The sequence below is a fragment of the Scomber japonicus genome, chromosome 19, assembly GCF_027409825.1.
Source record: "Scomber japonicus isolate fScoJap1 chromosome 19, fScoJap1.pri, whole genome shotgun sequence".
In the NCBI taxonomy this organism is placed as follows: Eukaryota; Metazoa; Chordata; class Actinopteri; order Scombriformes; family Scombridae; genus Scomber; species Scomber japonicus.
This window is the reverse complement of record NC_070596.1, coordinates 11,863,985-11,880,442: the sequence shown is the minus strand read 5'-3', so window position 1 is coordinate 11,880,442 and position 16,458 is coordinate 11,863,985. Positions and strand designations below refer to the sequence as shown.

Sequence of the window (16,458 nt, the reverse complement as noted above, 5' to 3'; positions counted from 1 at the left end):
TTGGTTCACAATTTCTGACCCTGAGAGGAAACTAAATATTAAAGTCTGTTGCGACTATTGGACCTCAGCACCACTTAAGACCTGCTCTGTGCCACATAGCTCTGTGACATATGTATACCAAACTTAAAACTTGTTTTTAAATCTTGTTTTAACAGGAGAGCCTGGGCATCCATCAGAAGCAGATCCATGGAAAAAGAAACTCTGATGGCCAACATGGGTCTGCCTTGTGAACACTATGATTCCGACTGTGAGGTAAAACCTTATGACATGGTGGGAAATGATCTACATAAATGAGCAGATGTTTTGATTTTATTGATGAATATGAACTATTAATGTGGGTTATTTGCCTACTTAAACCAACCAAACCAAACCAACAGGGTTGTTTAATGTTTCCTGATGAATTTACTCCAGAAATATTTGCCGCCAAAGTTACAGTATATCCAATCATAAAGATGGAGACCAATCACTATATCTACATTTTAATGTTTCTGATTAGAAATACAACTCTTGATTTGAGTGTGAAAGTTAATTTTTGATCCTGGAAGCATGAGTTTGACAACATAATCGTACAGTAACTCTGTCAGTTTATTGCTAATCACTTTTAGACCAATTAAATTGTTTTAATCCAGTGAAGAAACATCCAGTGTTTTTTAAATTGGCTTAAAGGAAGTTAAAATGCAAGTGTATAAAAGTAACTTTGTTGGTTGCAAGACCACAAAGTTAAGTTTTAAAAAAAAAGGCACATGTCTAGTATGGTATGTCGTAGTTTCTGATTAATGTTTCTGCTCCATTGTTAAAATTTCAAATCTTTGTTTTCCTTCTCAGGAGCTGGATTCCCCAATAGATGCAAAGAATCCCTCACTAGCATTAAAGCCACTCCAGAAATAGACTGTTCTATATTCACTGACAGGGAATTTGGCATCAAACATCTGGTGGCTGATGATGCAGCTGTTATACTACTATGCCTATTAATTTCAACAAGCTGATGTAAACTCTCCATGTGCAATAAAAGTGATAAAGGATGAACCAAAAATCTATTTCTGTTTTTAAAATTTCTTAAAGAAAATAGTAGCTAGTCATTCATTAGCTGCTGCTGAGAGATGTTTTCTTACAGCTGATTGGTCAGTTTCAGGATGATTTTAATTGTGATGTCGAGATGCTAGAATAAAATTAGAAGCGTGTACAGCAGAGTGTTTTTCATAGCTTTCATGGAAGAGACATGGCCTGACTGACATGAAGCAGCTTAGTTTTTATAGATTTAAACATCGCAATATAATTGAAACAACAAACACAGATGTACAGAAGTTTCACATCCTGGGATCTCGCCTTTACATCCCTGATTTGGAGCAGACAGGTTTGTCATTGTGACTGATCTCTGCCCACTTTGTCTGTCATTGTTGGGATCATATGTTACTTACATCTGTCTTCAACCTCTTATTTGTATGTATATTGCATATCTTATGTCATAACACTGCTTCAGTGTTGTCTAGCTGTTTGTTGTCTGCTAACTGGTTATTGTGCAACACTGTTTTGTCTGTTAGAATGTCTGCTGCAATAATGATGTAGTTTATAAAGGTACTGAGCTGAATAGTTTTTCATAAATCAAATACAAAATCCCAACAATTATATTAGAGCCTGACATCCTAAGAGCCCTACTCTCAATTTATGTTCACTGCCAAAATGTTGTCACAGCTTTCCATGTTATTAGTCTGTAGCTTCAGTCTGTCAGTTTCGACCAAAGGCTTCCTTGTGACATTTTGGTTCCACTTTTTAATTTGTTTTTTTTAACTGCCTTTAATTGTTTGATAGTATCACATTCTGCCCTACATAGCTGAAGGGCAGAAATAACTTATTTCGTATAACACTTTTCAATACAAGCATACAGTATGCTTTGGTCAATAAAAACAATTAATATACATGTCAATTTAGATGCACAAACAAAGAAACCTTAAAATGAAGAATTCAAAATCACAATCGTAAAAGCTTTCCTGTAAACTGAGAATTGACTGTGCAAACCTGATCTCTTTAGGCATGTTGTTCCACCCTGCACCTAGAAGAGCTAGCAGGTCTTTCCAGCAGAGCTCTGACTACATGCTAAAAGGTCAGTAAGGGCACAAGGCAAAGGAAAACTTGTCCTGTCCTGAAAAATGTATTCGAGATACAAAACTAAACTAATATTTTAGTTTGGAAAAAAACATGCTTTTTACCCTTCACTGAGAAACAGTACACCCAGCTTTGATAATCAAAAAATGCCTTTGCGTCCATGCATCATTTATCAGAAGTTATGCATGATCCTCTTGACTCCGCCTCATACTGGAGCCTCAGAAATGTGCAGTCTAAAATGTCTTGCATGGTTTCAGCTTGTAGTGAACATTTCTATCAACTCAGACACACATTTATGTCAGAGTACAATAGTGTATGTATAATGCAATATGGATAGAAGTGTGGTTGGTTGTCATAGGCTTGTCACTTTTTGTGGACCACAGTTATACAGCTAGTATACTGTATGCGGGTATTGACATTCTTTTAATCCAAGTAGTTTCATTTAGCAAAAATGTTTGAGATAAAAAGGCTTCTGGGGAAAAAAAACATCAGACTTCGAGCGAACAGTCAGCAGACTTCTCACCACACCTCTGTTAGCAAATAGATCTCAGTCATGCTGTACAAATGCTGTTATGCTGCAATGCAGATAGGGTTCTTGTGAGGTCCCTTTTAATACAAACGCACCCTGTGTATTTTGTATACTATATAATGTGTGTGGTATAGGATGAACAGAGGGAAAATAAACTTATCTTCAAGCCACGACAAGAAAGAAAGAAAGCTGCACTTGCATCTCCAAAGTGTTTTAAATAACCAGTCAGTCTCGAACTCAACCTAATATACCCACAGGCGTTCTTTGCTTCTATGCAAATATAGCAAAGTCAAATATCTTGTTGAGATCATAATGTTAATATAATAATATATAATGTATGTTACATTGTGCAGGTTTTACCTTTTGTGGAAGGGGTGTATCTGTTTGCTATGTGGCATGGTAAATGAACTGACAGCTAGCTTGCGCATTTGGATTGTGTTTTTTACTGGATATCATAATCTAACTCCATTCTGCTGTAACTTGAATGAATGTCATTTGATTGCTGTCTTGCTTGCAGTTTCAGTTAGACTTTGCCCACATACTGAATCTGTTTTGTCACATTTTAGTAGACGTGCATTTCTGGATGTTTTTCTCTTTCTCTTGCATGCAGTATCTTATCTTTGCTATCATCATCATCTTGATAAATCAAACATGAAACTTCCTCTTGTTCATGTGACTTAAAGGTTATTTTTAATCTTCAGGCTTTCCTGAGTTCGTGATCACCCATTGAACCATTTTCCACCACTTATTGGAATCATCCAGGAGATCCAATTGTGTTATTAAACCATCGATTGTACAGATACATAATCCTTCCAGCTTGTTCCTGACTGCCTTAGTCTTCTTCCAGCTATGTATGCAGAGAAACATCTGGAGAGACGTCATGATCAGATGTTCAGACACCTGAACCACCTCAATGCAAAGTGGATCTGTTTTGAGCTTGTCAAATTGATCTGTTTTATGTATTCATATGATTATGAAAGGTGTACTGTAACTGAGGGCTAATAACTTCCAAAAAGCATACATTCAGTCTGTAGAAACCTGAGACCACATTACACCCTGTCTGATTCCCTTATTCTACTCATGTCTATTCCAGTGTTCAGCAATTATAGTCAGTCATAGATCATCTGTTTTTCTTTCTCTTCTTCTTTCAGGGCATGTACTGTATGTAGGTGGTGGGTATTGGCAGTGTGTTTTCCTGTTTGGCCTCATGTTGTCTTAGTGACTGAAATAATGCAAGGATGAAGATGTTTCTCAATCACATGATGTAAAAGCAGCTTTGGAGTTTGACAATAATAGCTCAGAAACATGGGCACACAGCCATGTTGCAATGACCACATAAGAATGTCTGTGATTTGTGCTCTCTAATGTGCTTAGTCAGTGCCAGTCATTGAGTGTGCATGTATGCGTGACACAGAACAATGTGTATTTAAATATTACATTGAAAGAGACAGTTTTAAAAAGGCAGCACGCCCATTTTAAAAGTTAAAATCTTGATCGGAGTTTCCCAGAGAAGTCCTACTCTGAAAATTAACTAGAAAAATTCTTACATAAAGTATTGGGGAGTTTTAATAGGCTTAAAATCAAACCCAAAAGTATTGTTTTTTCACATATGAGGCATAAAAGACATGAAGTGCTGCAGGTTGCACAGACACAGTCTTGTAAAGACATGCTACCTGAGTCTTGTTTCAACTTGCCGCCTCCTTCCATCCCCCACTTGTCTTGCAACCACACCTAACCCTACTGTTGTGTTTGTTTTATGCATTTGTTATTTAACTCCCATTTCTCAAGAAGAGTAAGGAGTTTAATGCCATGGGCTGTTTAACATTTTTACACAAATCATCTTGAATTTACTTTATTTAACTTTTGGCACATTTTCTCTCTCGTTGTGTCCCAAATGTTTTTTATGAGCCAATGTTTGGAAGGTGTCACAAATTAAGATTATTTTTATTATTTTATTTTTTGAGTCAGCGGTAATCAACAATCAACTTAAGCATACTGTGAAACTAGTTTGCACTTCCTATGAAGTATCTAGTTGCAACATTATATCCGTCAGGGATATTTGGTGTGAGCTAGAGTGTGTATGAGTCATCTCATGTGAAGATAAGCCAGAGGGAGGGTGAATTGTGTGGGTGTGGGTGTTAAAGGGGGGAAATGGGCAGGTATTCACAGGTCTCGGCTTTCTTCCTCTTCCCTCCTTCCTTGTTTTTGGAGATTCTCTGAGTGAAACAGGAACTTCAAATTCTTTTTCAAAGAACCAGGACATTTAACACACACACACGCAGATATCAGGACAACCGTTCAACAAGAAATCAAACTTCATTGCCTACATTTAAAGGACGCCAGGTCTGCATCCTTTGCTCTTGTGAGTAGACGATTTTGTTGTATTATTACTTTCTCATTGTGAACATGCCTCACCTGAGACCTATATAAACACAATCTGTTAGTGGGAAACCTGAATGACGAGATGCTTGAGAAGTAGGATAACTTTACCATCCCCATGTCTTTATCAGTTTACCTTCAAGCTTTAGACAATCTTGTCTTTTCAATCTCTATAGTGGCTTTTTCACGCACACTTGTGAATTTATTGCAGGAGGCTGTGATCGTTTAGTGGGTCACTTCGCGTCTTACTCTCATCTGAGCAGATATCAGATTGAGGAGTTATGAGTTAATCTAAGTTTAAAATTTGTTGAGTATCTAACAGATTATGAAAACTTGTTGGAAACTCATAGGATGTGTGTGTCATAGATACTGCAACCTAATTTTATCCGACTCTTTCTATGCTTTCGGTATAATAATGAATATTTGTTCAGTAGACGGGAAGCAGTTCTAACTCAGACTGAGTCAAGTCTTGTTAGTTTTCTATTATACCCTTATTTAATCTCTGTATACTTTATATTTGTCATGATGAGACAAGTACAAATACGATTCTATCAGCTTTTGTGTTGCAATTCAGTACTTGCTCATTTGTATGTGACGTTTTAAAAGTAAAATAAGTTTGAGGACAGGATTGCACATGACAAGCAGAGTACATTTCAGTGTGCGAGCAATGTTTTTGTAAAAATACAACTTTTATCAACCAGAAAGATATCACATTCACACACAATATATTTTTTAAAATATTTTTCTGTAAAAATTTAAATGTATCAACAAAACTTTGCATTATTAATATGTAAGTTTTTTGGAGAGTATTTAAAATAAAGTATAGATGTTAATGGGACCCATTTTTCTTTTATGATGGCCACTTAATATAAATATCAAACATCTTCTTGCTGTCTGGTGATACACAGGAATGTCTGAATACAAAAGACACATGTTGATGCCACAGTGTGATCACATTTTGATATTAAATCTCTGTCCTGGTAAAAATGATCTTTCTGACAATATAGAGCAAACTTGTTCAGCTTTACAGGCCTTCACTGGAAGTTTGCAATGCTGCTACAATGTGTTAATTTATGAAACAAACAAAAGTGATAAACTGAATGTTGCAGAATAGAAATAAGCAGATGAATTCTGCTCGGTTTATGAAATTAGCTGGAGATAAAGTGGCTAAGGAGAAAAGCTGAAAGACAAATTCTTGTAGACATGTTTGACTGAGCTGGTAACCCTTTTCAGCTTTACTATAAGCCTCTGTGTTTTCTCTCTGTTTCCCTATTGTCTTTTAGGGTGCGTCTTGCCCATCCATTCATCTCTCCCCTCTCCTATTCTCCTCCAAGTATCAGTCCCTCCCTTAATTGTCCAGTGTTTCCTTTCTTTCTTCCTTACACCCCTTCTACTATGATGACTACCCCTTTCCCTGCTCCCAACGCAAGAGGCATTGACTACAACCTGCCCACCTGTGGAGATACTCGGTGCAATGGCAACGGTGTCTGCGTGTCTCCTCCGGGTGGTGGAACTTATTTCATCTGCAACTGCAACCTGGGCTACCGAGGTCAATCCTGCGAGGACACAGTCAATGGGTCGCTAAGTGTGCCGCTGACCCTGAGTGTGCTGGGAGTCATTATAGGGCTCCTGATCCTGGCTTTCATCTTTGCCAAGCTTCGGCGGAGGCAAAAAAAGAAGCAAAGGTACTGAAATATCTCATGAACAGGAGACCTACAGCTATATCCTGTTCAGGAGGTTTCTTTTGCATGCTTTTCTATTTGTTGTTCTTAAAGGAATAGTTCAACTTTTGAGGAATTTCTTCTTATTTGCTTTCTGTCAAAGAGAAGAATGACACTTTATTTAAAGAAAGCGTCACCTACAACCTGTGCTACATTAATACAATAACAGAAAATAATTTGCATCATATGAAATAACAAATGATTTCACTTTCAGTTTGTTCATGCATTAAACAAGGTAACAAGGTGATGATGAAATGATATATATCCTCATTTATGTATCTGTTCTCAATTTTGATGATCAAAAAGAATACATTACTGTTATATCTATTTTTATGCAGTGGCATCGACCCCTACATAGACTTTGTTTAGGGGGGAGAGACTATGATGAGATTTGATTAGTCCAATATCTCTGTCAGCTGGCACTAAAAATAATTCAGTGGAATTGAAGTTATATTAGCAGTTAACCAGCTGCAGACCTACATTGTTGACTCCAGAGGCTGACTGCTAAAGCACTTACAACAGAGTCACTTCTACAAATATGTTCAAATATGTTATCCTCTTTTGAATAACAAAAAAATGTGTTTTAAAAAAATACAAATGATAGTGTCAGTATCATTAGTATCATTAGTATTTTCTTCAAAGTGAGGAGAAATTTCAGTTTGACTTGAATCCATGTTGGGCTGGTATAAAGCATCGGCATGTACACCCACATATAACTCCCTCTAAACTGTTATTGGAATTGAGGTGAGGTTTATAGTTTTTGGATGGTGTATTTTTGAAGATAGAGCCAAATTTTCCCTGATCCCATCTTTATGTTAAGTTTGCTTTATCCTAACTTCAGCATCAAACTTGGCATTCAGACTTGAGATTGATATTAATCTTCTGTTTGATACGTTCTGCTTTGTTTGTGAGAGAGAAAAAGAACATAAGCAGAAGTAGGGATAGTTACTCTGTCAAAATACCCACAGTGTTTTACAGGTATTCATTTTGTCCCTGCTGTATGAATGCACTGACAAGAAGGATTTAGTTTAAATGTCATCCTTTATGAATGATGAGAGTTTCATCATGCAACCAGCAACAAGTGCAAGTGCACCTCCTCATAATTGCCTGAAAGGTTTGGCAGAAGCATTTCAAACAATCTTAGGAATTATTATTTGAGTGTATCTATGTTTACGCCATGCTGGAAGTTGCTATGTGCTCACATATGAACAGTATGTTCACTGGATGTACACTCCCTCAATTTGTGCAACTCTAATTCCATCAAGTCATCATGATGAAGACGAGTACATTTCCACATATTAATTCTGTGTGTTTGTCTGTTGTCACTAGGAGAGAACTGGCAGCAAGACATGGCTACAACATTGCTGTGTGATGTGGATCAATCTCCTTTATATCTAAGGTATGCTTCCCATTTGTGTTAAAATATTACCTGGAAGTCAAATTTGTATAGATATCTGAAATGTATATGTAAATTTGTTTTCAGGGAAAATGTGAAACATATTAAACAAAATTACTTAAAGGTGCCCTGTGGTTATTTCTTTTAAACCAACAAAAGTTATGTTTACGTTCAATTCAGTTTCTGACCAACACAAGTGTGTATTCTCTAACAAACTTGTTGAGCACATGCTTCCACATAAAACATATTTTAAAACCATGTTTAGCAGTCTTCTTCTTCACTGCCTTTATTTGCACATTGCTACATTTGTTGGTGAGTTGCTGCCACCAGCTGTTGATCAGTGAATAAGATAAGATAAACTTATAGCAGCATGTGAATCGCATTACAACAACATAAGTGCACTTGTGAGTGGGAAAAGAAACCCCAAAACAAAACAGTGACCCACTCTTCAAAATACTGCTCCATAGCTCTCCTAGTGGTCAAAAACACCACAGAGTACCTTTTAACTCACTGACATCTGAGAGTGTCTAATGTGGATTTTGAATCAAGAACAATGCAACATTTTTTATGAAGGGCCAGAAACTTATCTGTCACTGTCATTGATGTCATTGATGCACATTTTAAAATAATTACTCTGTCATTCTCATCCAGGTCAACCATAACATGATGGCCAGTGAAACTATTGAGTTTCCATCAGCATTTCTCCGCAGCAAGCATACAGCGCAACATAGAAATATGAACAATGTAAAAATGGACTCTATAGTTCTACCCTAATGACTGACTTGTGGCTACTGCTTTACGACTGATGCTGTAACATCTCAGAAACTCCAGTACTTTTTACACTGCAAGTGACATGGCTAATGGATCCACCTGTTCTGTCCAACTGTTCCCTGATTACATTTGTAATCTGCATATACTGTAAATTCCTCACATTTCACACTGCCAGAACAAAGGAAAACTAAAAATGATTCCTGTGTTGTCATGGGCCAACACTGACCCCATTTCATTGTGCTATCATATTTGATGATGGATGAACTTTAAATTATATTCCCAAACACATTATTCCATTGAAAAATTATTCAGTAGTAGTATTACACAGTATCACACATTAACAGCCACACATCTCTTAAGTGCTCTCAGGTATTTCATTTCAACAGGTCCACCCCTACAAAATAAACCTTTCTGACCTGATGGTCCTATCAGCAGGAAAACATCACTGCTTAAAAAGTCAAACAGTTTCATGACCTTGTTTCATTTTGAGTTATCGTTCCTATCTAGTGCTAATGAACTACAATTAAACATTAACAAACACTATAAGCATGGATCCCAACAGTAGATGCAACCATTTTTTGTGTTGTAAGCATACTTTTGATTTGAATTCCACACACTGACAGACTTTCTCATATAGTTTGTAGTCTGAATGTAAGGATCTGTCGATATTCCTATTCAAAATCTACTTCCTCAAGTGCATCACCTGTAGCAAAGCTTGTTCCCATGGAAAAGCTGGTCTTATCAGTTATTGTCTTTGACAGAGCAGTAATATCCTTTAAATACAGAGAAAGCAGAGGTGATTGTTACAGTCGCTCCCATGATGAGCACTGTCATGTTTCTGTACTTAAAGCTGAGTCCATACAGGTGTTGAAAACCAGAAGTGGAAGGACTTCAGATGTTTCCACAGTAACACATTTCATAAGGGTATGCCAGGTTTGATTTGCGATTGCCTCTGTTTTTTTGTTTTGTTTTTTACAAGTTTAATCAGAAACTATGCACTTTAACCTGTTTGCTTTATCTGCTTCACTGCATCCTTTACTACATATTTGTGTTGTTTGTTTGTTTTACTTTCATGGGCTTTACGTCCAGTTGAACATTCGACTTCATGACGTAAAGTGTCACTGTCAGTTTTTATTTGTGTATGTGTTTCGAGTGACAAGAATAGAGTTCTTTAATTTGTTATATGGGCCATCTGCAAATTGAGATTTGAGATCCTACAGGAGTCAGGACACACACCAAAGTTTTAAGCACAGACAGAACCATTACAGATGTTTTGTGTGTCTTGATTTGAGTCAGAATTTGGGCTTCCTTTTCTCACAATTGTCCACATTGTACATATTGTGCATAATTTACCTTTTCACATTGTTGTTAGTTTCTTTTGTACACCTCTGACTGAATTACTGTGTTATTATTTTAGTCTTTCATTCTTTATGAAGATGTGAAATTCAAACTGTAGCCCGGTTGTATGTTGAAAACACTGGTTGTGTTGCATTTTCAAATATAAACAGATGGTAATGTGCTGAATTTCTTTATACTTCTCAGAAATGATGAGTTAGGATGACAAAAGAACAAAGGAAGATAGTCCATGAATGAGCTTTGGATATATCTGTTCACCAAGCTCAAACTGCCAAAACAATGACTTCAATCTCAGTTTTAAAAACACAATATCCAATCCGGAGTCTAATCTGCACATCATATGTACAGTCAGGTAACATAACTCTACCTACTGATCACCATCACTATTCCTGAAAGAAAAACATTGATTTTAAAGAGTACAGAGGACAAGAAAAGAGAGTAACCTTCTATTTCCTCAGATAATAAACTATGTCTTCCACCCGAAACCAAAATATGTGCGCACACCTCCGCAGATCCTGTTCTGCTTCATTTTTACATTCCTTCTCCTGTCATAAGAATTTGGCACGATACAGGTACACAATTAAGCTTCTTGTCTGTTGGCTTAATTGTCACTCTTAAATAGATTGTACAGTTTATTTTTAATCTCATGCTAGATTTTTACCAGCAACTATACTATTTACTATATACTATCTATACTGACGAGTTTATTGTACTTTTTGCTTTAAGTTGTCCTATTAGCTCTGTGCAGAACAAGATTTGTAAAATTTCTCTCAAAATCTCGGCCCCAGCAGTAAAGGATGTCTGTTCATTGACACTATTTCAATGATAAGTATATATTTTTGATTATATTATCAGAAGATAATAATGGCACACTGCCATTAACCTGCCCTTCAACATTTTCAATCAGTCAGTTCATTCTTAACATGAGCTGTTGTATTTAATTCTCTTTTTGTAATACTACACTGAAACTAGTTGTACTGTGTTTTGTATTTTATGTTCACCAGCTTTCAAATAAAATGATCAAAACCCTCAATGTTTCATACATAAGCACTGTATAAATATCACAGATTTATATAAATAGAAACAGTAAAGTTGTTCTGGCCTTTGATGGATTTTCACATACAATACAAGTTAATAACAACCAACTCATTTATGTCATCTAAAAAATAGTAATCCAACGTAATGAGTTTGTGACTTTAAAATCATTACGAAGTTGTTATGATTTTGTTACAAGCTGCTGTTCTGCAGGTTGTCAACAATGACAACAGACAGCCTGTGTGTGCTTTGCATACACCTAAACATGACCTGCTGCCTGTTTAATGTCTTTCTGGGATCCAGTGACATGATAGTATCAGCTTCAGTACTTAATGAACTCTAGCCAACAGGAGTCAGAGCTGATTTTCAATCATGAGGGTTGACAATATTACAGTTAGTTGTTATAAGAGTAAATATGTATCTGTTACAAGGAACAGGAAGGAACGAGGGTCAACACCTGCTGTTCTATTGATGAGCAGACTTTGTTTGATTTACAGAAGGAGGAGGACATTATGGAAGAATTAATTATTCTAAAGTTTGGTGGTTTGGTTTTTAAATTGTTAAATGCGTAGCTCCACTGCTTTTAACCCATATAGGTGAGTTTAGCCATGGGGAGTGTCATGTTCAATTATATGCTTTTGTTTGTTTGTTTTTTGTCAAAACGTAATATGTCATTTCAATCAACACACTGGAGGAAGCTTCTTAGTCATCCATGAACCACTTTTGTTACACCCTGAATGCATCAGTTCAGGCAGTATAAAGATCATCTTGTCCTGGGTGGGGTTTGTCATTGTGACTGACATTATTTTTCTTGCATTAATAGTTAATGTGAACATAGACAGTGTACTAACAGATTTGTTATTAGTAGGAGGCTGAAAAACAAAAAAATGAGTTAGTATTTTACAAGAAATAAAGCAAAGACAGGACCCAGTCTGTTTAAACACAACATTCAAATGTGAATATGTTTTTGTCATGTCCTATAAGATAAGTGTCAGAGCCCTGGATAATCCCAACCACAGGCAGCTATCACTCTTTCAACATTTTCCCAGAGACACTAACACTACTGTAACTCATCTGATGCTACATGGTTTGTTAGCATATAGAACTACATCGGAGTGAGCAGAGCTGAAGATGACAAAACTAACTTTTTAAAACTGTAAAAGAAATAATACATTTTGTATCAATGAACGTTATCTGAGTCTGAATTATCAACTGAAAACAGTGACTGAACTCTTTATGAAGAGATACCTGTACCTCTCCATCTTATACACAGAGTTAAACATAAATATTTGCACTCTTTTCATTGTAACTTCTTGTTTTAACGCATACTTTGAGAACCTACAAAAGCTACAACACCTACAAAATAAGTATCATTCTTTTCTTATGACTATTTGTAAATACTGGTTTAAAAATACAAGAATTACATGAAACTCCACATTCTCATATTCTGGGACTAATCAAGAGGATTTAGTTTCCCACATTACAATATAATATTCTTAATAATAATATTATTCCACTTTCTGGATCATCATTAAATTAGAATGGGTAATTGAAATAGTCACAGCATGATGCCACTGAAACTAAGAACCATTAAACAGAGAAATTGCCAAAAGTACAACTTTAGTAACTTTTACCTGAGTTAACCTTATTTCTATTTGTGTAACATTTAAAGCAAATAACAGGATTTCTATTTGATTTTCAAGTAGTCACAACTTTTTCAGTTTCATTCTTTGTGTTTCATTTCCACCTGTAGAAGATGATCCACTCCCCATGATAGTGTCAGCACCTTTCTTTAGTGCCTGAACCTCACACAACATAAAAATAGCTAATCTTTGCATCACAAAGTTGCTCTGCATCTACAGTAACTCAGTGATCTTTAGCTGCATGCAACAGGTCCTTCAGAGAAACCTTTATCATCATTTCATGCATGTCACACAGGAACTATAGAGGGACAATTGTTCACCACACTGTTGCTTTGTTTGAAATGTTAAGCCTCTTCAAACACAAGACGTAATGTTGTTAGACAAGATGTGTAAAGAAACCGACCTCTCAGACCGGTCAGGCTACATTGTCTGTATACATATGAGGTTAAAACTGGATATCAGAGCGTTGTGTGTTTGAATAGAGTTGATGTTTTTTTTTACTTCACGCACTCACACTTACAGTGAAATTTTACTAGTACAACTTTTAAGCGTGCCTCCACACAAGCTAAACAAAAAGAGTCAAGTTTAGAAAAGGGACTCAGACACATGTTATGGAACACAGTGCACATTTAATAAAGCACTTGTATCACAGAGCAATGAGGACATAATTGATCACCTCAGGATACTTCTCAACTGGTTGCTCTACACGGTTGTTTACAAGTTTAAAGTGCATAAAAATACAGTATTTACATCAAATAGAAAAAAATAAAATAGAAAATGGCAAATGCATTAGTCAATGTACACAGAGAAAATCTAAAAGCTTCTTTAAAGATGAGGACTATTTACAAATGGTGTTTGGCATAATTTGCAGACAAGCACATAACATTTTAACTTCCTTCTACAGGCTTACTGAACAAGGCTGATATCATCTCCACATTTCGCTGTTAAAACTTCTTCAGTGTCCAAACCTCCTTCATAAGAAAAAAATCTCACTCCATTCTCTCACGTTAAAACTATTAATCTCATCTCTGTCTCTATTACTATTGCACTGCTTGAGGCACACAGCTATTATAATGATGTTATAATTAATCATAATCAAGGCAAGCCCTTAATGAGTCTCATCTGCTGCCACATTAAACTGCAGCCCTGCCATTTAAACGATGTGTCGATCACACATCATTTAACCCATCATTCTGTTATAGATGTATGCCCTCAAGTGTTGCTGTCCCAATGATAAAACACCATAATACTTACAGAGGCATTTAAAGTGATTCTGCTCCACTTAATAAGTTTACAGTGATTTCATAATCTTTTTGATCCCTTTGTACCACTGAAATACCCTTGCAATATTCCTTTATGGTCTGTCAACAATGAGTGCATGGTGATTTTAAAGTACTTTATGGTAGTTTTATCTCATATTACTACAATACTTCAGAATATAGGCAGTTTACAGTTAAGACTACAGTTCGGATTAGGTTTGTAATTTTATCATTTAATTGTGTCATTACCATTTTTGCATTCACAGTCTGTATTGCAGATGTTCCTCTCCGTCTTCAATGTGTTTTTTTCTTCTCTTCTGTGTTTTATGTGCATCTCCAGATGTGAGACGTGCTTCTTTTTGAGCCCATCTTCTCATAGGTCTGCATCATATGGTCTACCGCTGTGGGAGGTGTTGACTGACCGGGCTGCTGGGCTCTTGGCTCTGGGGAAAGACACATCATCATCCATGGAGTCCTTGGAGTAGGGGACACTGCTGCTGGCGCTGCTCCGTGCCCTGTTAAGACTTGGCACATCGACGCGTCTTGGCGGTGGCTTCTGGTGGCTGAACCTGCTCCTGACCTCCTCAACCCGTACCTCCCCTCGGTTCTTCCCTCCGCAGCACCGGCAGATCCCGATGAACATGACGAAACCACCAAGGATCTCAAATATCCCACCGATGTAGCCCAGGATGATGCAATAACCGACGCGCACATCTGCTGTCGGGGTCACCGTGGCAACTTCTGTGAGGATGTGGGTGTACCAGGCGATGGGTATGATGGTCATAACGCCTGAGAGGAAGATCAACAGGCCGCCCAGGCCAGCCACGATCCAGTTAGGCCTGTCTTTCCAGCACCGGACACCCGGGATGGCCACGGCCAGCCCGATTAGAGTCACGATAAGGGAGGCGACCATCAGACCCTGAGCAATCGGGATGATCTCGTTGTTGAAGTAGGTGGTGTCCTCCTGGCCGCACGTAATTCTTGTGGTAGTGGTTGTAGCTAAGCAGATGTCCCAGATGCCCTGCTGGACGACCTCATCAACTGGTCTGTTGGGGACGTTATGGATGGTCCTCCAGTTTGGAGCCACAGTGGCAGTCAGGTCAAGAACCCATCCACAGGGAGCCATGACCAACCCGAAGATAAAGATGCCCGGGGTGCGCATGGACAGCCGTATCCACTCCTGCGCTGATCGATTCGGCATGGTTGCTGCTTTTGTTTTTGTTGATGATGATAATGATGTGTGTGCTCTCGCTGCCAAACTCGGTGTAGTAGTTTAGACAGGAGCGACTGAGTTTTGACAGTCCCAACAGCTGGTCTTTTAAAAAAAAGTCTAACTGAAACCTGACAGTGGGCGGAGCTTTGGTCCTACCTGTCTGCCTCAGTACCCAAATAGGACAGGCGTGTTCCGCCGTGAAGCGCTGAGTGTTTTCAATTCCACCTGCAACACTAGAGACAGGGAGAGGGGAGTTTCGATGAGGCTTTTATCATGCAAATACCTCTGTCTCTGATAAAGAACGAAAAAAGGTCCCTGGAACTGCCTGTATCCTCAGCGTGCTCAGCTTTTAAAATAGAACAATGACCAGCCTAATTTAACCTAAATATATTATTAGACTATTGTTAACCGCAAATAAACACCATTTGTCGTTGTTCTATAAACATTTGATTGTTGTAACAAAATATTTCAGTCTTAAATAACTTTGACTAGTCATCTTCAGATGAAATCAAATTGTGTGCACATAGACAGACAACTGTATTAAGTGGCATAGTTAGTAAAACAGCATGCTTTTAAAAAGATGATGAGGTTTTGATCAGGGCTGAAATTGATACAATAAAACAATAAAACAAGAAGGAGACTTATGAAACTGTTTATAATGGAGGATTCTTAAACCTTTTCTAATTTAAAATATGGTATATTTACATACTCTTTCATTCAGCTAAGGCAACTAATAGCTCTAATAGTGCTATTAGTGATTGAACCAATTTATTAATGTAAAAACAAACAAAAATATACTTTTTAATTCCCCAACAAGTAATCAGGCTCGGAGTTTATGACGGTTTAAGTTTGAAAACACTCCCATGGCTTTGTGGGAACTGTTTACAGTAGGAATGTAGTTCTGCTGGAATCATATGACAACTGCTCAGAAACATTTCTGCCTCTTTGTCCTTTCTTCATTGAATTTCCATATTGTCAGTTTCTTCTTGTTGCTAATTAATTATTCTCAAAATCCCCAAAATGAACAACTCTCATGACATCACCATGTTCAGA

General features: G+C 37.2%; 1 protein-coding gene across 1 annotated transcript; it reads right to left on the bottom strand.

Annotated features, from left to right (window-relative positions):
• Positions 1 to 14,520: 14,520 nt before the first annotated feature.
• On the bottom strand, positions 14,521 to 15,393 carry cldn23.1 (claudin 23.1). The gene has a single exon (XM_053339933.1). It carries the CDS (start codon positions 15,391 to 15,393, stop codon positions 14,566 to 14,568), a length of 828 nt encoding a protein of 275 aa, XP_053195908.1. The 3' UTR covers positions 14,521 to 14,565.
• Between the last annotated feature and the right edge of the window lie 1,065 nt (positions 15,394 to 16,458).

Coding starts and splice junctions, on each gene's coding strand:
- cldn23.1 (XM_053339933.1), bottom strand. CDS start 15,393: ATGCCGAATCGATCAGCGCAGGAGTGGATACGGCTGTCCATGCGCACC.